This window comes from Eufriesea mexicana, unplaced genomic scaffold (assembly GCF_001483705.2).
Source record: "Eufriesea mexicana isolate 0111107269 unplaced genomic scaffold, ASM148370v2 scaffold294, whole genome shotgun sequence".
NCBI classification, from domain to species: Eukaryota; Metazoa; Arthropoda; class Insecta; order Hymenoptera; family Apidae; genus Eufriesea; species Eufriesea mexicana.
In genome coordinates, this window is record NW_016908489.1 from 1,785,397 (window position 1) to 1,805,897 (window position 20,501).

The window sequence follows — 20,501 nt, forward strand, 5'->3', positions numbered from 1 at the left end:
AACTTTAGCAATCTTTTTGTTCTGTATACTTATCAAAGAAAATTACCATTGATCTTCTATGAGTTATTTTTTTAATTTCTCTTTTTATTAATATGAAAGATCGACTATTTTGAATAATTAAATCAGAATATAACTATTTGTGATTTGATTATTATATACATGCACTTTAGAAATTGCATCAACTAATAATTATTCATTTAATTATGGAAAAATTAACTACAGGTCAGAGTGTAAAAAATCAAAAGAATGTATCTTGTACAAAAGTATAGTTGATACTACACTGTTTGTAGGTATCCAATTTTGTACAAAAGGGTAGTATCGAGTTCATCACAAGTGACGATTTCTCGTTTACTAGGTATGAATTGCGTGTTTTGCTATTAATTATAAAATATTAATTACAATAGGATTAAAGGATAAATTAAAACGTATCTAAATATCAAAAGAAAAATATTAAGAAAAAAAAGTTCACAATTTTTATTCATTTACATCTATGTTGTAAATTCAATACCCATACTCTTATTTTTAATATATCACAAATGGAAATTGACTTTATTCTGCTGCCTATAACTAACGTCACCACGTGATTGATATATACATTTAAAAAACCAACAATCAATTAAAAACATGATAATATCATTGAAAGCTACAATTTTCGTCGAAATTACCTTATTCAACATAGATTAACTATTAACTATCATTAAAAATAATGTTAAATTTGTTTGTTTTTAAATAAAATTTAGATCATTGTTTATATAATCTTATTATATATCCTGGCTGAATCAATCTATCTTTATATAAATATGTTGTACAAATGGTACAGTACTGTACAACATTTGCGAAACTTAGAACAAATATTATGCTGTTTAAAAGAATATGAAAATCTCAGATGGATATATTATCAAAGTATATATTGCAACATGTTTGAATAGTAATATTCTGAACAATGTGTTGAAAAGAGCAATTACCTGTACTTGAACAATATTTTTTATATTACAATATCAATATAATCTAGATAGTAAGCTTTCATGAAACATCCTATATTATGTATGAAAAGATTTATTACATTATATTTATGTTTATCATTTTTTTAATGGCAGCGTTTTGACAAAAATACTTCAATTTAAATTCTAGTACAATAGTCACTAATATTGTTTTGTACTATATGTGTGAAGTTAATCTGTATAGATAGATTTATTTGGAAATACTTTCACTATTTCTAATTACAACTATTTCTAATAATATCTATTCAAAGGAAATCTTTATTAAATTTCTTGATTTAATGTACAAAGATTCTTAAGTTCATAATTTTGATTTTTGACAATTACTGAAGTATGAATATCAGGAAAGCAATGAATCCTAAAAATACATATAAAATTTTGTACATAATTATTATTTTTATCATTTCTGTAATAATTACTGTAATGTCAGTTACATTGTACTGTAAAGCAGAATAAAATTCATTATAAAATCGTAAATAAACTTGTGATAGATTAAGTAATAGTATTGATTACTATTTAAATATTTAAAAATTAATGAAAAATTGTGTTCTTCACATTACATTTTGGTTGCTTTATTGCACGTAATTAAAACTGCATTATTACACAATATTTTATAAATATGCACATTTGATTATTTTATACTTTATATTAAATGGTACTTAATAAATTTTTTGTGATATATTCAAATTGTTTAGTATCTTAAACTTTAATACAGGTTCCTCCAAAAAGGCATTGCAATCATTGTCAAATATTCAATATAATAGATATTTAAATTATACCGAATTAAAAATTTCTACACAAATTTCTTTAAATATTTGAAAATTTTTGTACATGTAATTTGCTTTCAAATTAATTAATAAGATTTTCCTATCACATAATATATTTATAATCAACTTCTAAAATAATACTTCAATTTTCCCTTACCCTGTCCTTAAAATGCGAAAGAAAATATTGAAGCCGTCTCTATGGTAAAGATGGTAATGATGGTAAAGGTGGAGCAGGTGGTGGTATTATATCATTTTCTGCAGAAACATCATTTTTATGCCAATCAACATACAAATGTGTCAAGCTTTCAAGACATGCTGCTGTCATTTCCCGACAATAACGTGTATCTAGGTAATGCAAATTTTTGCAATATAGTTTAATAGAATTAAGGGATTGATCCGTGAGTTGTGAACATCCCTATGAAAAACGAAAAATCAGCGTATATTTTAAAAATATTTATTTGTTTTTCATTATCAAACTACCTGTATGAGAAGTCGCTTCAATCTATGCAATCTTTGTGCGAGATATGATATACCAATATCCGATATTTTATAACAACGGTTTAAATTTAAGTATTCGATTGCTGGATTATTTCTTGATAAATAATCCAAACCAACGTGTGTAACCTGTAATAAAAAATAATTTGAATTAGATGCAAAAATATTTGTAATGTATGTATTAAATATCAATACTTACTTGACACTGACTTAAGTTTAAGGTTCTTAATTCTGGGAAAGCGAATGCGTGTTTTAAACTGATATCGGTAATATTATTACATCCGAAAAGATCAAGTTCTTGGAGGCATTTAAGCCTAATCAAAGAGAATCCGAAAAAAGGTTTATAAGGCCCAGATACAATTTCACAAAGCTGCATAATCTCTCGCTTTCGATTAGCGTCACGTACTATTTCTTCTTCAGCCCTTGAGCGTAAACTGATTCTTAGCCTGGATTCTGTAAATTCTGGTTTATGTACAACTTGTATTTTTTCGCCATACTCATTGTTACCAGTATCCATACCCGTTAAGCCAATATCACTGATATCACAACTGCTAATTTTTAATGTTTGCAAATGTACAAGCTCCTTGAATATCATCTATAAAAGATAAACTTACTTTTATATTCATGAGCATCATCACTGGTATAAAAATTTATGATTTACAGCAACTCTCTTAAGTTTTAGCAATTCCTGAAAGTTCAGGAAAATAATCAGCATAAAATCTATCAAGAAATCAACTATCATTCCTTATAATATCATATTTTTTTATATAAATAAATACCTTTTTATAAACTACCTATGACATTGAATTAAAAAATAATTACAATAAAACAATTTCTACATACCTGTATTGTTTTGTCAGTAACACCAGTAGAACAGTAGCTAAGTTCAAGTTGCCTTAAATTAGGAAAAGCCTTAGATATGCATTCAACTGATTCTTCATGAAGATGCAATGCACTTACTGACAATATTAGCATGTTTTCTTTTCTTATTATTTCTTCTATAATATGATTCTTTTCTGAAGAAACAAAATTTATGTTTTCAGAATCAATATCTTGTTGCATGTTATCATCATTTATATTACAATCAGAACAAAGACCACGGGTAATAGAATCACTAGTAAGTTGTTCATTTCCCGAAATGTCAAGTTCTTTTAAATTTTTTAGTAACTGAATATACATTATACCCGTATCAGTTACTGCACGACATCGTTTTAATCTAAGTGTTTCTAATCTTGTCAAATTTTTACAAATATAGAGTAAACTGACATCTGTAATACGCACACAAAAGCTAATATCAAGGACCTTTAAACAAGTTTGATACTGTATCAATCCTTTAATCCCTTCCATAGTTAACTGATAGCAGCTTCGTAACAACAAAGATTCTAGTTTCAAATCTGGCAAAGCTGATAGAGTAGCTAAAGCAGTTCCATCAATTAATGTATAACCAAAATTTAAATGTTTCAATTTATGTGCTTGTTGCCTAAGGTACTGTAATGTGTTCAAAAAAGTCAGTACTGATTTTGAAGCATCTGATAAAGTGATATTTTGAGGATAAAATTTTTTATATAATCCACAATGAAATGATATTTGACAACCCATGAGACTCAAAGACTCCAAGTTTTGACAAATGGCAACTAATCTATTAAATAGAGCATCACTCAGGAAACGGTTATCACCAAGGCTAAGTTCTTGGACATTTTTTAATGTTTCTGAAAGTTCTTTTATATCATTCTCATCTTCTAAAAGTCTGCCAGACATTAGGCATTCTCTACAAGCATTAATGCATAATATCTTCAAAGATTTGCAGCACTTAAGAATTTCAACAAGTGTTTTTTCACTTAGATCACAACAAAACTGGAAATTAATATATAGAATTAAAAAAAAATTCTTTCTTTAATAAAATAATATTGTGTATTTAATTGAAGTAAATTTACCAATACTAGACTTTTCATATAAGGTCCATATTGATCCCAAATTGGCATATTCCGTTTTAACTCTACTTCTCTAAAAACAAAGTGATAAAATGGTCTTGTAGAATGTTGTAAGATTTCTATAACTTCATTTAAATTATCTGTACGTGGTCGACCAAGAACCAATTTTTCTTGATCTAGAAACTTCATAGCAAGAGATGCTTCATGCCATATTTGATTAACTAGTCCTGCTGACATTCTATCAGATGTAGACAGATATGATAATATGTGTATAATGACCTAAAATTAAAATAAATTTACTAATAAATTTAGATTTCCAAAGTAAACACAGAATATGATGTAACTTGAAATTATCCTTCAAGAAATAAAAAGTACTTTGTCCCATAAATGTTATCATAAAAATAAAAAAAAAATATGAAAATGTTAAAATAAATTATTTAATCTATTTGTAAATTATTAATAGCAGTGTTTGTAAGTAAATATTTTCAATTAGGTTATCAACGAATTGTTTATTTTGCATAATATTTATGGTACAAAGAAAAAATGTAAATCACGAAATAACTTAAGTAAAAATATAAAACTTCAATATTTAAATATAAATAATAATAAGAGACTTACATCTATAGGCAATTGAAAATTATCCGTTTCTGATATATTAATTATACGAGTTTTGTTGTCAGACATTATCGCCATAACAAAAACACAATAAAATAATGTATCAAATTGTCACGTTTTAATAAATATACACCTAACCGGAAATCCAGATTTTAATTTGAGATTTTATATTAAATATTCGTACAACAATCAAATCATTGCTCAGGTGTGTTACAGCTGTTTCTACGATAGTCACGTGCTTTTCGCGCATACTAAAATCATGCCATAAATATAACAGTTCTGATTTGCCGTATAACAGATAATACTTATTACAAAACGTTTTTCATTATTAATTTTACTTTGATGCTATTAATTATCATACTGTTTACTTTTACATACAATCCTCGAATTTAGGTATTGTACAAATATACAATAGTTTTCTATTTATTTTCATAAAAATATATATGTTAATAATCCGTAATATAATATTTAACAAAGATTGCATATTTCATATTTATATATTCACTAATTTGTGTTAATTAATACACAATTTTTAATCACGTAACGTATTAATAGAGAACATTTCGTTGCCGACATATGTATCTACTGATCAGCTGATCTGTCAAAACAACAAATCAGCTGGATGGAGTTAATGGCATATGTACCCCATTTTTCAGAAGCGCCAGATGTGGAGGTAAATTGAATGTTTTGAAATTTCTAAATATTTATAATACTATAAACATTACAACGTTTAAATCTGATCATTTATTAATATATATAATATAACAAAAGACATCTATTTCTTATATTATGTAGCGTATTCCGGTTATCCAACATGTGTGCGAACAACCACAAGAAGAAGATGAAATAATGAATATTAGGAAAGGAGACACGATTTTGGATAAATTGAGTCGTTGGTTTTTAAAGCAACGTACTTTATCTAGAAAGCACCCTTTGACTCGCTGGTGTCTTAAAAGTACAACTGCAATGAATTATGAAATTTTAAGACACCTTAAATCACACCGTTATATGATACATCCATTTAGCTCGTTCAGGTTAACTTTAGATTCTGCCTTTTTATAATTTTTTAAATTAAAGCACAATTTTAATTTTCGTAGGATCATTTGGGAATCATTAATGACTGTGTTTACAATAGTAGCCCTTCTAGTCACTCCAGTATCTATCACGTTTTATTTCGAGAAACATAAGAACTGGCATATGATCAACGACACAATGAATATAGTGTTTTTATGTGATATTATCGTATGGTTTTTCACCGGTTACTATGATTATGGGACGAAAGTTACTGTTCTTGATCCTATAATAGTAGCAAGGTACCTTAATTTCTCAATAATAATAATTGTCGGTACCATATATTATTAATGGTAATCGATGTTTTTATCTTTTAAACAGGAAATACTTACAGAGTTATTTTCTAATAGATATTTTGACTGTATTACCCATAGGAATTATCGATTATATTATACCTAACTCGATGTGGTACTGCACGACTTTAAATATGATGAAAATATTAAGAGTTCGCAATATTATTGTTTATTCTCGCAGACTTCACGATGTTAGTTCTTTCCATTAATAATTGCGATAAGAAAATAATGTACTAATATGATTTTGTAATTTTAGGTATACAGAATGAGTTTTCAGTCGTACAAAATTCTAGAAACATGCATGGTTATTATAATATGCGTGCATTGGGCTGCCTGTTTGGAATATTACGTTCCCATGTCTGTAAAAATATTAAACACCTTAAGTAATGAGTCAGTATTTTCAGTTCGTTCAATTTTATTTCTACAATAACAAATTTGGAACTTTATATTCAGGTCTTGGATCAAATCGTCATACTTTCAAAGCAAGGAAACGAAAATAAAGAAATACCTGGTGTGCTTGCATCGTGCGATTGTTGCTTTTGCACGATCTGCTCATTATTTAGACATGAAGACACAAGAAGACATTATACTAAATTTAATTTTAACGGTTATAGGATTCCTCGGTGTTATATTTTTATTAAGTAGCGTTTATCAACATTACCCATACTATTCTTAAACAAAAGAATGATAATAATTTCTTTTATAGCACAATTTTCTCAGCTGATAACAACGTTTCATATAACTATCAAGCGCCACCTGAAGGTAATACAGCAATTACAGGAATACATGCGATATAAGGAGCTTCCGTATGCTTTACAACGCCGCTTATTAACGTTCTATCACTATCGCAACAAAAAGAGTTTCGAGAGGAACAAGAAAATCATAGAAGAAGTTTCACCATATTTGCGAGAGGTTCGTTCAATCTTAATAATTTTTACAATAAAAATATAAAATTATTTAAATCACTAGCTTTTTTAACGTCTTATATGAAAAATTGGAATGTAATCAGGTATTTAACAAAAAGGATTTACCTTCTAGGAGCTCATTTTGCATAATTATTTGAGGTTTGTTAATAGCGTGGAATTATTTAAACATTTACCTGAAACAGTAATAGTACAGTTAACAAGTTCATTACGCTCCGAGATCTATATGTCAGGCGATGAGATCGTTAAAGCTGGCACTCAAGGTGAAGCTCTGTATTTCATTTCTTGCGGTACCGTAGCTGTTTACACTGCTGTGGGAAAAGAAGTAATGTTAATGTTAACGTAGCTTTCTCGGCTAATGTACGTTCCTTTCTCATATTTTCTATCTTGTAAACAAAACGTAAAGGTTTGTCACTTAGAAGACGGAAGTTATTTCGGAGAGATCGCCTTAGTGATGGACAGCGAGCATAGAATAGCAACTGTAATTGCGGTGGAAACTTGTGAGATCATTGTGCTACATCGCGACAATTTCCGAAGATTCATATCACCATATCCTGATCTCTTGAATCGTTTACAAAATGTTGCTCTTGAACATTTACATAAAAGTTTACTTTTAGATTCAGCGCAGGATTTAGGAATCTCTACCTCACCACAATATATTAATATAAGTAGCATAAAGAGCAAAAGATTATAAAATTGTTAATAATCGAGGAAACTTCGTCTACTTCAATGTGACTAGAACTTAAAAGTTAAGTACTTTTTCAATGATCCAAATTACAATTAAAATTTAAATATGGGTTTTAATTCGTTACATTTCCCTTTTTGCACGATATTAAGATGGTCATTTTTTAACAGATTAAAATATGACATTCAATTCATCTTAATTTACCTTATACAATCTAACAGCGATATATTCTCCTTCTGTATGGGTTCCTATAGGACTGTTGATAAACTGACATAAGTCTCCAATGTTCTGGAAAGTCAATATTCCTGCATCCGTTAGTAATACTAAAAGGAGGAGTCAAAGTGTCAATGCAAAAGGATTTTCTAGCAAAAGGTGTCTTTGGTCTCGGTATAGTCGATTTACTTCCATCTCTTTGACCATTTATAGTCTTTTCGGTGCCTAATGCCAATCCAACAGCTGATCTAATCAATCTAGGATCATCTTTAGTATTCTTCGTTTCGCAGGCTACACATTTCCTGAAAGATCTTCTTGATTGTTCTTGACCTTGATTTTTACTTGAAATGTCCACTCCGTTTAACTTATTGCAGGGACAATCACGAGACTTCATATTTTTGTTGTCATTTTTTTTATTTTCATTTCCTGAATAATTTAAATCTTCTTGTGATTTACATTTCTGATTTCGCTGGGAAAGGGACTCGTTCTTATTTTTTGCAGTTTCGGAACAAACGGAAGCTCTAGAGTTAGAATTATGTTGAACAAGAGTAAATATAGCTGGCGCAAGTCCACCTTCTGTGCCATCGATATGCGTAGGTCTAGGTGGTTCATAAACTGGATTGATAGGGGTTTCCCAACAAATGGCTAGATCTATCTTCGTTTTGGGCGCCTTGCAACCTAAAACTGGTCCATAACGCTTATTTAGTTTCATAGAATGACCTTCAACTTCTTGCTTGCAGCACTTCTCCGATAGATGTTCATTAGGAATCTCTCCTGGTTTTACATTCTTGAAAACACAGTCTGCAACTTTATCCGGAAGTGGTTGGTGCATCAAATTCTCCGCGTGAAGCTTCTTTGCTGTTGCAAAATGATCGTAACAAGATAATCGATTCTCTGGTAGTGGTTCTACGAGACTTTCCTTGACATCCCTTTTTCTGGAACAGTCTGGTATATGCTTGTTCAAGGAAGATATTCTTAAATTTCCCGAAATATATCGTGGCTGACAGCATTCGTGTGACTCGTTGCTTCCTGGAGGAACTAATTTTCCTGGACAGTGAACGCAACACTTTTGAGTCTTCATATTTTTTGGTTTTCATTTCCTTGTTCTTCTTTTGATAAATTGAATAAAAGCTTATAAATAGTACTCAAGTAAAAGTCAATCTTTTAACATGAAACTAAATTCAGATAAATTACTTAAGCAACAATTGTTAACAAAAGAATTTACAGATTTATTTAGATGTTGGGAAATTCATTACAAAGAGTACATCTACTAGTGCTTAACTTAGATTAGCAACTGTAGGAATGCTACTTCCTACCTTAAAATTAACGAGGACATTTGTTTACTTGACAACGGGGCAGCTCGATAACCACGGTGCTCTACATAGTTATACATCGAGTCTTGGCCCAGATAATTTTAGAATTTATAGAATATCATGAAAATGAATCTTTAAATCAAAGACGATTTAAAGGACATTTTACGGTAAACATTCAATTGTATTATCTAATTACAATCTTTAATTATAAAACTATTTAGCTATTTTAAGTTTAGAATGTCTGAATCTAGCTGTATTATTTCTTAGAAATACAAAGATCGTATACAGAGATTACTTTACATGGTGAAGTATTATAATACTACTCAAATAGGCGCACGTTAGATGTATTCACGCGATCAGAGAACTTCCTGATGCAGTCTGCAATTCTTCGTATCGTTACACAATATAATCATGAACGTGCATGTACTAACAGATTCGTTATGGTCGAGTCGGGAATCACCAATGACGACGGGGAAGTACAGTGAATGTGCTTTATACTTTCCTCTACGCGGTATTACGGATTTGGAACGTTCTTTTCTGAGTACTTGCATTGAATATCGTATTTTTCGAGTGAAGTTAATGAACGTACAAATTCAAGAATTTAGTTTTACACCCATCTTTTATATAGAATATTTATCCGTGCATTATTAACTTGAAACAGTTTATGTTAATACCTAAACAAAAAAGACTGTCCGTATCCTGCTTGCAAATTATGTATAGTGTCGTGTTCCGCTTATTCTGTAGACAAGATTTACATATTATTTATAGCTGCATATTGATGATCACGCAAGTTCCCATTGGAGCAATGCCATTCCCCTTCTCCTGCGGGTGCCTTGACATAAAGCACGAAGAGCGCGTTTTTAAATGAACTCGAGAAAACACGTGGCAGTAGCACGCAACACGTAAAGCTTAAAGCACTGCTTTCTCCTCCACCAACGTTAAATTATGTTCGATAGAGAACCTGATTAAAGAAAAATATTCGGTTAAAAAACAAATTGTGAACGACAGATTGTAAAATTGTGTTAAGTACTGGTTACGTTTAATAAAACAAAAAGTGATTATCGATTTTATTCGACTTTCGTTCTGCTTTCAAGGACTCGTTAATAACTCTAAATAGTATAGTAAATGGTGAAGTGACTCAATATAAAGTGCTACTAAATGGTCAATTACAGTAAACAGTAACCTTGAGGAAAGTGGTAAATCCATTATCCGAGAAAAACGTGACGGTTTCATGACATTATATGAACGGACATGATTCAGCTGGTAACGATCTGTTGAAAGGAGTGTTGCATTCTATTAAAACGCAGCTGTCAAATAAGTTGGTTTGGATTAAGCGCGCTCAGTCGTAGCTTTCCCTAGGACAGAAGAACTTATTGTTCAAAGAAGAAAACTGTACGTACGTAAAATAACGTATATCGTGTTAAGATTCAAGGAGGATAGATAATACAAACCGCAGATTTTCGTTCTTGAAATCCTAATTTGTACCTGATCTGTTCTTGTCTTGTACATTTTAAAGGAATTACGAAGAAGAGAATAAAAGGAAGAAATTGTTTTTGGAACCTCCATGAGACCAGTTATAAGATATTTCTGAAACGTGCTCTTGGATATGTTTACTATATTATATGAAAAATATTAAAATTATATTGACAGTGCTTGGGATAAAAAGTTATTAAATTATGAGTCAAGAAAAGAATAAAAGTGATGAAATCATTTACATGGACGAGATTAGTGATGAAAAACCACCGATATCTAAACCAACGGAAGTGAACTTTAGATCACGTTCTAGTTCTATTGCCGAGACTGACAATACAAATAAACCACAACAAAGTGTTGATCCTGATGTCGACCATCTTGAATCGACTACAAATTTCCCGATATCGTTCGATTCTCGAATAGACAATGACTTTTCACCAAGTGAATTGGGAATATCGGAAACCCCACGAACTCCATTTTTAGCGCAAGCACCTCTTCAAACAATACCTGACGTGAATGTTTATCAGCACAAGAAAACGCTCGCACAAGGAATGATGGATTTGGCTCTTTTGTCTGCTAATGCGAATCAATTGCGGTACGTTTTGCAAACTGACGGGAGGCATCCATATTTTTATCCAGCTTTAGTACTAATAGGTTCCAGTTTGTTGTTACAAATTGCCGTGGGAATAGGATTGATTTTGAATAGTAGGTACAACGTTAAGGATGATGATCAAATGTGCAAGGCTGATCGAGCTAATAATTGGACAGTAATTGGTATATTTTTAGTGACGATTTTTAATGTTTTTATCTCATCGTTCGGCGTTGTTGATCAAGTGTCAACAGCAGCTGTAACAGCCTAAAGTTATTAGTGAAATAGTGTTATAAACTGATAAGAAATAATTGTTTTATATCATAAGTTTAATGTATTTAAATAATTATAAGAGGAGATATAGACTTTTATTTTATTATGAAAATGAAACTTGAACACAACAGGGGATTGATTGCAAAATTTCTTCTAACTTTTCAGAAAGTTTTTCCTTTTTTTTAGTTAAATCTTCTGTTTTCTTATTTAGTTCAGCAGAAATTTTTGTTATCCAACCATCCATTTCTGTGTTAGTGTCTTGAACCCACAACAAACGCGAAGTACATGTGGATTTAGAAGCTTGAAAATTCATAGATTCCTCTTTAGATGACAAAGTTTCAAGCTTTTCTCGTATCGTGCATTGTAATAAGGAAATAAATTTTGAAATCTCATCCCAATCTATATCTTCTAAACTAGTATTCAGTGATTTATTGTGTTCATGAACAACAGTTACCTGTAATTTTTATTATCAATATACTATGTTTTATAAAAAAAAAGTATGTAAACTTAATATCAAATTCCTATTATTTACCATCCATTCAAAAAATATATGTTCTTTTTTCAACCATTTCATATGTATATTTAACAAGCGAGCAATAGTGGATAATTCCTTTATATGTTTTTCATCTTCATTAGTATATGCATCTTTATTTGTGGTTGAAATACGTTTTATCAGTGCTGCTTCTGACACATTTAGATGTGGTAAACCACTAACTTTAATACTTGCAGCATGAACTTTGCTTACTAACTTGGATCTCTCAGAAAACAATTCAGATATCTCTTTTATATTGTAATTTACTTTACCATTTAAGTACAATACACTGTCTATTTGTGCAGCGAGTGACTCAGGTACATTATACTCTATTTCTTTCTCCTAAAAAATATTTAAGTTGTAAATAAATCTCTTAATTGATATTTTAACTTTATTTATGTTTAACTAATTACTTTTAAGCTATTTGAGTGTGAACATTCTCTTCCTAATACACTATTAGATAGATTTATCCGAATGATGGTATTCAGGGCAGTCTGTGTTCCAAGAAGCCATGCAAATGCTAATAATAAAGGTCTGTTATATTTATTCTGTTCACTTAAAGCATAAAACTCTATTGCTGGATATTGTAAATATGCAAAACATAATTTGGTAGCCAAAATTATATCTAAAAAGAGATCAATCTTATGAATACCTTTAAATTAAATTAAATAATATTAATTTTTAAATTAAAAATCTATAAAATCAAAGAAATTTACCATATTGTTCAAAATTAATTTCAATTTGTTTTTCTTTTACAGCAAAATAGCTCAATATATTCAATGCTTTCCAAAACATTATAGTCTAATATAAAAAAAATTATGAATTAAAATTTCTTATTTTATAGATATTAAAATATGTAACATTACATAAAGGTTATGCGATACCGTGCATAACACTCACGACATTTTCGTCCACGGCATCATTGAATTTTCCCAACCTAAAATACTCAGGTTTCATTGCAACATTAATCGATAAATTTAAATGCTGACATAATAAAGATAAAACACTTTTTATATCGGACATTATTAAAATTTTAATTGAACAGTCATTTCACGTACACAGACTATAGTTCACGTGATTTCACACACGTTTTATATTTATGCTCTGAAGCTAATTCAAATACTGATTAATTCTTCAGAAAATTCAATTTTCGTAAAAGCCAATTTTCCTTAATATAAAACTTCAATGTTTCCTGAAATTCTATTACTGCTCTGAGTAAACGTCTTAGCGTAATTCCATGTGTTTCCTTTACAATGCTTTAAATACCTGTCATTGTTCTCCAAAATGGTATTGTTAGAGTTAAGAACCGGTTGACTGGTACATGAAGGTTTCTGAAAACAAAGAAAACCACCAGAGTCTATTAACAGGTGGTTAAAACTTTAGAATTTTTACGACAAATACGGATAACTGTTAATTTTACGATTTATTATATTTAAGCGTACGATTTTAATTACACAAGTGACAATAATTAAGATAGAGACACTTTTATTCACATCAGGACGCACCATTTTTTTTAAATGAACAAAATATCATTCGTTTTGAATTACATATATGTATATATGTAATTAATTACTTCCTGTCCTAAATTTTGTATTCTTTATTTAATTTTCTTTCATATTTAAGGTAAATAATAAAAGATTTTACTATAAAAAAAAATTTGAATATGTCATCCAGAAAACTAACATATTAGCTTGAAGTATAGCAAAAATTCAAACATTACAACGCACGCTACATTTTATCTACTAATAAGTAATTAAGTATTATCAGAGTGTAACGAAACACATTATATTGTAGTACATAGTTTCATCGTACCATGTTTCTGGTATACGAATATCTAAAATGTACCGTAGGAATTGCTTGTCCCATTCCCTAGGGCACTACAGCTGGATTATAAGCCATTAAACGTGAGGGAGACTCCACCTGGTATACAAGGAGTACTCAATCGCGCTCGATCAGTCGAGCGTACAGGATCGCCGAGCGATCTGTCGACGATCAAGTCTATACTTTACTGTTTTGTTTTAACCTGATATTATTTCATATAACTTTGGTAACGGTTATTTTTAGAGTCAAAAATCAAGAAAACGACGAGTGCATATCAGAGTAATCCAAATCCGTGACAGACGCGTGTGATCATTTCAGAATATTACAACTAACGAATAAAATAAAAAACAGTGTTTCTCGGTCAAAACGAGTGTGAATTTCGTGGGTTTTATGTGTTAATAACGTTAAATAGTTATAAGAGACAATACGATGATTTTCAAATGTGAAAATATTCGACGAAGATACAGCAGTCTGATTGTTGCGCTCATTGTACATTATCTTTTAACAAAACTGGTAAGCAGATACATATTTTACAAATATGACCATATTGATAATATTATAACATTCGTGACAATAGCGTTTGATTCGTTAGAAATGTGAAAAAATCTGAATAATTTCGATTATTTAAACACTAAGATAAAAATTATAATTTACATATATTTCATTTTCATGAATCGTGTGCTTAAAATATTATTGATTCTATTCTGCAAACAAACCCTTATATCTGGTATCTCACATATATAGTAATTATTGTGTCTGAGGTTAACGAAGTTTAGCTGCATTGTAAATAAACATTTCATCTATAATACCTAGAAAAAAGTTACCAGAAGATAGTAATGTAACGTACATTGGAACGTAATTGTTTACGCAGGTAAAATAAAATTATACTTCTTTGAATATTACATCCATTGCAGAATAAACGAATCTAAATTTAATGGACAGTCTATCGTCATATTTACGTAACGTGAGACCTGTTATCGTGTATGTAATAGAATCCTAATAGACAGGGTAAACTTATATCAGAACGAGTGGATTATTTTAGCAGTCTGGCGCAGAAATGGCAAGGTGTAGTAAAAGAAACAAATGTAATGTATTTTCGACTTTAATTTATCTATTTTTAACTTCTTTTTTATACAGTAATTTACGTTATCTGTTTAGACAACCTGTTTAGAAGATCTGTTTGGAGATTAACGATTAGAAAGGAAAATGAAGGATATTTATTGTTGTATCTCATACATATTCAATATCAGATTTTTATATTTACGATTCATAGAATCCGATAGTATTTTACTGAGAATAGTAAAAATATGGAAAGAAATATATATATTTTATTATCGGATATTGTGAGACACAAGATTTCTGCAGAATAATTATTAATATAATATTGTAATCATTAACATTTTTCACTCTGTGAATATTACGGATTTTGTGACTTCGTTATCATTAATTTTTTTTACTATGTTTATCTACTTATTATCAGAGTATATACTTTGTTTCTTTTTGACCAGATTGTCTTCGTGTTTACATCAAATATACGATTTCTGCGCATTACTTGATAATAAAAATTTATGATGATTTTATAGAAATTTTTAAATTAATTTTGTATATATTTAACTTAAATAACAAACACTTGAAACGTGGCTGATTATAAGTCGTATGCACCGTTATTCTGTTTATAGTCTTGACTTATTTATTCGATGTAAGAAAAGAATGAAAGAACATAAAAGTATGAGTAAAAGAGAGAGAAAGAGTAGCCTACAGGAAAAGGCCTACGAATTCCACGAACTCGTTACTCACATAAAGAATAAAAATGAATAAGAGTTTAACCTTCTATAAGAAGTGATCGATACAAGTTTATATGATTAATAAAAACATAATGATAAATATGTAACGCTGTTATATTTATAGTATATTTCTGATAAAGTAATCACGAATGTATATATATATATGTATATGTATATATATGTTTCTTTGAAACACATGATATTTATATCATTCAGAATGTGGTTGTTGACTTTAAGAATTTTTTTACCTCTTTTATTTTTTACAGATGACACATAGCGTTTATGCACATCCACATCGAAATTATCAAAACGAAAAGAATAATGTTAAAATTCCAGATATTTTAAGCAAAATTAATTTCGAAAAGGATATTGAGTTTGATGAATTATCCTATTCTAGAAAAAGGTTCGAGAGAGACACTTCAAATTCTGAAAATACAGATATGTCAAGTGTACACATTCGACAAAAAGATGGTAAGATTATAAAAGATAATTTATTCCTAAATGATTTTTGACAAAACGTTGAAGAACGTAACTGAATGCATAAACTAATTTAATTTTTAATTAACTTTTATTAATTAATTTTTAATCTTTAATAAAATATATTTGTTTTCTTCTATCAGATTCGCCAAAACGAGAGAGAATGAAGATAAATGATGGAATTGTGTTCCCGGGAGAAATAAGACAGGTACCTATTTGCAAAGGGTCTACCTATTGTGAGGAAGTAGAGTCTTATCCTGAAAACGCAGTAAACGAGGCGATTCAAAGAAACGGAAGAGTATCCGTTGTACGTATAAATAAAAATATTATCTTTTTTTTATAATTATGAAATTAATTATGTTTTATATAAATAACGTAAAAAAAAAATATATTGTTTAAGGAACAAGTTATATTTCCCCAATCAGCGGAGAATAAAAACAACGAATGGAAATTCATCGCGAATCAAGAAAATTTCAAACAGGGTATACGAATTGAGAAGTGTAGGTAAGTGAACACGAAGTATCGAAATATAATTATTTAAAAAATATAAAAAAATATAAAAATATTATTTTTTCAGCAAGGAGAGCAGCAGTTGTAGTGTGATTGGTGGTCTTGCTGAAGGTTATAAAACAAGTTGCAAACAAAAATACGTTTATAGGGAACTGGCATCCATATTAACAGATGGTACAGTTGTTCCAGACACTTTTCGATTTCCATCAAGTTGTTGCTGTCATGTATCTTTCAGTGGAAATCCACATTCAAGAATAGATGTATCGTAGCAAAGTCAAGCTACACCTACAAAAGCACCTAAAAGAAAACGCTCTTTTATAGAGCATTCATTAATATCCCTTTAATTCTCAGAGAGATTTACAATAATTATGCATTTAGAATACATTCGCTGTTGGAAAACAAATCGCGAGAAGAATCTCATATTAAAGTACAACATTACGCCAATATTTGTATAGTAGTTTTATAACTTCTTACAAGTTTCTTCTCCTTATTTATATCGTTAAAAAAATATACTAAAGCTTAAAAAAGAGTAGAGCTTATATTCTTTTGCGAACTCGCGATTTGAATTTTTATATAATGTTCCCAATACAATATATATCTATATATATGCGTGTGTGTGTATGTTCGTGAATATGTAAACAAAAAATATGTATACAATATTTCATATAGAATAGTTTACCAGCTTAGCTGGTGAAATATCTAATATTGTAAAAGACTCGCAGGCGTTTCTTGGATCATCCATATTTTATGGATATTTAAAATTTAATTTAAGAGGGCAGCATAGCTGTTAGTATACACATATTATATATTTAAAGTAGAATCTATCTAAATTTATTTACTTATGTGACTTTTGATTGCATACAATATTTTTTTAAAACTTTTTGATAATTATAGATTTTTCACAACTGTAAAACATTTTGTAACTACAGAGACTACAGGGACGAAGCGAGTTTCTGAAACGAATACGAATTTGTACCATGTGATACTATGTGATATATTAGTCATTGATATCAATATTGTGATTATTAGTTTAAGAATATCGTTTTTTATATATAGTTCCATATACATAATATTATTCATGAATTATAATGTATGTTTATTTTTTATCAAAAAATATATTATGATATAAAAAAGATAATGAAATAATATACTATATCATTACTGCGTTTGTATAAATAATTTATTTGATCAATATCAAAAAGACACGTGAAAGGTGAATTTATATTTATATCCAAAGGGTCCACTTAAATACTTCTGGTTTGTAAATACACGAGTTTATTCTTACATATTAAATACAATACTTACAATTATATCCTATTTATTGTTTTGTTGTAACACTTTCTATGGTTAATCCAACATTTATGCATTATGAATTTAAAACTTTTTTTAATTCAAATTTCAAAGGCATAAATAATTATTTAGCATGTACAGGGGGTTAATATGTATTCAAGAAGTTATATTTACGTCTAGATTAACAATTTCTTTCTGTTTAAATTATTTAGTAAATTCATAGATTTACATTGGTTTAAAATAAGTTTCTTATATTAATTAGTCTAAAGAATTTCTTTGGAACCCCCTGCCCCCTTCTTTATGTTTAACACTGGTCCATGATTATATTCTTGAGAGATCACAATTTATAATTTTAAAATATAACAAACAATGGTTAGCATAATTCATGAGGTTTAATAGAATGGTTATAGACTAGGCAAATACATATAAATCATTTTCTCAATTTTTGACACATCTACGTTTCGAAAATTACCTAATGTAGGTTTATACACCCTATTTAGGGATGAATACAGAAGTAGGAAAAATGGGCCGTGCTTTGTGAACATGGATGTTCACCATATATACGCTAGAAATATTTATCCATTAGTCAGCACAGGTGAACTATGCAAAATACATTCTTTCATTTTCTTTTTACAAAAACCCTACTAAGTAACACGGTGTACTTATATTTGTATTTCCAAGTATAAGAACAGTACTTAATACTTATCAATGATAAATCTACTGCTGTAAAAGTTGTTCTCATATAAAAGAAAAACAAGTAAATACGATTAACGTGTAAAGTAACAGTTATTATGTTATTACATTATCATTTACATCAATAAACATCAATTTTTCACTAATGGAAGAGTAATTGTAAGTTATAAAAAAATACATCTGAAAAAATTGTGTATATAATATGGCAGTTTCTGTTTCTATTAAGTATCCAGTAGTCTTTACTGTGAAAGTAAAGTTCCAAATAGTATGGAAATTAAATGCTCCTTTATAGTTGAAGTATTAATTCTAGTTGTAAAACCATCTCTACACAAACGAGAGTAACTTTTCATATGATATATTTAACATATATCAAGGAATAAAAACATTTTAGATTTTTGTTTGTGTCATTTTTGAACATGCTCAAAGTATCTTCCTTTAGCATATTCTGAAAATACAGTATAGTTGACATATACGTTCATCTTCATATGAAGAACACAAGTATTAAAACTCAGTCATTTTTTTTTTTTTTTTTAGTCCCATTATAAGATTAATTGCAGAGCAGTCTGAAAGTGCTTTATAATTATCTTCAACATGCCTGAAATGAAAATAATAGATATTCTTTTTAAGAGCATGTATGCTTAACTTCTGTATAGTATCTTATTGTTTATTCATTATGTACCTTGACACCGTATGCATTATCATAACCCCCTTTCATTTGCATCTGTGCCTGAATATTTGACAATTGTGCACTGCTCATATCTAGATCACCACTACTAATGTGTCCAGTATGCCTAAAATTTGTAGGTACTCCTATCATGCTACGGTCTATCCTTAGCCTTTGATGTGACCTTTGCCTTCCATTACGTGCTCTTGGTCCTTGTTGCATTAAGCAACAGGTAAAACACTGTACCCAAAGTTCTCCACTACCAGCCATAATTTCTGTCAATTATGTTTATTTTAGAATCTAAAACATAATTTAAAATATATAAGATAGTCTACAAAATTTTGTTACTACATGTGATATATACATATAAATGATTTTATTGTAAATCTGTAAAAATATAGTTAAGGATAACGTTAATAAAAATTAAGATGAAATTTACATTAAAAAATTATCAAGTACAATATAAAATTTCGTTCTTTGTTATGTTTAAAAAAAATTTGTATAAATCAAATTGATAAATTCCCTTCATAATTCCGCGAATGAGTCAGACGTAGAGACGGATAAAGAGTACGTGTACTTACCAAATCGTCAAGTGATTGTACTGTCGTTTGGTCTAACCTTCGCGATAGCTCGAGATTCAAAGGCAGAGAAAAGCAAAACAAACATTCCCTTTTGATCGATAAGTTTACATGTGCCTGCAAAGGACATCCAATCATTTCATATTTCACTACGTAAATTAAAGTTTCAATAATATTAGAATTCCATGAGGATGAAATAATTGATTTCGTGAGAAAACAAAGAGAAGCTAATGAAACATACCGGTTTGCAAGATGTAGACTTTCGTATTAATTTCCACAAGGCACGTAGAAATGCGTCCTTCTTTCCACTTCTAATCTATTCATTAAACCATCTTAAGATGATAGTTTTTCACTACATGTTTTATTGATATACTTTGTATAAGATTGAATGGTAAATATTTAATACCTTTTTTCTGAAATAACACGGATGACGTTCAAAAGAAATTCGAATTTGTAGTAGAACATAAAAACCGAATGTCAATGTGATCAACGGTCATCCGTATAGTGAATTAT

General features: G+C 29.3%; 7 protein-coding genes across 8 annotated transcripts; 3 read left to right on the forward strand and 4 right to left on the reverse strand.

Moving 5' to 3' along the window:
* Positions 1-1,927: 1,927 nt before the first annotated feature.
* Positions 1,928-4,885, reverse strand: LOC108556025 (F-box/LRR-repeat protein 13). Its single transcript, XM_017911935.1, has 6 exons — positions 4,810-4,885; positions 4,195-4,470; positions 3,104-4,114; positions 2,460-2,855; positions 2,246-2,389; positions 1,928-2,180 (listed from the first exon to the last, which is right to left on the reverse strand). Exons 1-6 carry the CDS (start codon positions 4,882-4,884, stop codon positions 1,962-1,964), a joined length of 2,121 nt encoding a protein of 706 aa, XP_017767424.1. The 5' UTR covers position 4,885; the 3' UTR covers positions 1,928-1,961.
* Positions 4,886-5,428: 543 nt separating this feature from the next.
* Positions 5,429-7,787, forward strand: LOC108555947 (potassium/sodium hyperpolarization-activated cyclic nucleotide-gated channel 1). Its single transcript, XM_017911838.1, has 9 exons — positions 5,429-5,479; positions 5,602-5,840; positions 5,904-6,119; positions 6,199-6,361; positions 6,427-6,560; positions 6,624-6,811; positions 6,877-7,082; positions 7,209-7,418; positions 7,500-7,787. The coding sequence occupies exons 1-9, from the start codon at positions 5,429-5,431 to the stop codon at positions 7,785-7,787; spliced, it is 1,695 nt and encodes a 564-aa protein (XP_017767327.1).
* Positions 7,788-7,992: 205 nt separating this feature from the next.
* LOC108556051 (uncharacterized) lies at positions 7,993-9,072 on the reverse strand. Its single transcript, XM_017911965.1, has one exon. It carries the CDS (start codon positions 9,070-9,072, stop codon positions 7,993-7,995), a length of 1,080 nt encoding a protein of 359 aa, XP_017767454.1.
* Positions 9,073-10,952: 1,880 nt separating this feature from the next.
* LOC108556029 (ninjurin-1) lies at positions 10,953-11,650 on the forward strand. Its single transcript, XM_017911941.1, has one exon. It carries the CDS (start codon positions 10,981-10,983, stop codon positions 11,635-11,637), a length of 657 nt encoding a protein of 218 aa, XP_017767430.1. The 5' UTR covers positions 10,953-10,980; the 3' UTR covers positions 11,638-11,650.
* A 92-nt stretch (positions 11,651-11,742) lies between these two features.
* LOC108555948 (uncharacterized protein C14orf80 homolog) lies at positions 11,743-13,194 on the reverse strand. Its single transcript, XM_017911839.1, has 5 exons — positions 13,072-13,194; positions 12,888-12,972; positions 12,585-12,796; positions 12,172-12,513; positions 11,743-12,093 (listed from the first exon to the last, which is right to left on the reverse strand). The coding sequence occupies exons 1-5, from the start codon at positions 13,192-13,194 to the stop codon at positions 11,743-11,745; spliced, it is 1,113 nt and encodes a 370-aa protein (XP_017767328.1).
* Positions 13,195-14,148: 954 nt separating this feature from the next.
* LOC108555949 (uncharacterized) lies at positions 14,149-17,198 on the forward strand. The gene is given in 5 exon segments (XM_083287421.1): positions 14,149-14,505; positions 16,043-16,247; positions 16,397-16,560; positions 16,654-16,757; positions 16,831-17,198. Coding segments are annotated over 5 exon segments (834 nt in total). The 5' UTR covers positions 14,149-14,421; the 3' UTR covers positions 17,108-17,198.
* A 2,069-nt stretch (positions 17,199-19,267) lies between these two features.
* Spec2 (CDC42 small effector protein Spec2) lies at positions 19,268-20,471 on the reverse strand. 2 transcript variants are annotated; one of them, XM_017911955.1, is made up of 5 exons: positions 20,395-20,471; positions 20,230-20,304; positions 19,992-20,105; positions 19,426-19,710; positions 19,268-19,341 (listed from the first exon to the last, which is right to left on the reverse strand). In XM_017911955.1, exons 4-5 carry the CDS (start codon positions 19,678-19,680, stop codon positions 19,333-19,335), a joined length of 264 nt encoding a protein of 87 aa, XP_017767444.1. In that variant the 5' UTR covers positions 19,681-19,710; positions 19,992-20,105; positions 20,230-20,304; positions 20,395-20,471; the 3' UTR covers positions 19,268-19,332. The 2 variants fall into 2 exon arrangements, with proteins under 2 accessions (XP_017767444.1, XP_017767443.1); XM_017911954.1 differs by having other exon boundaries at positions 20,230-20,471.
* Positions 20,472-20,501: the final 30 nt, after the last annotated feature.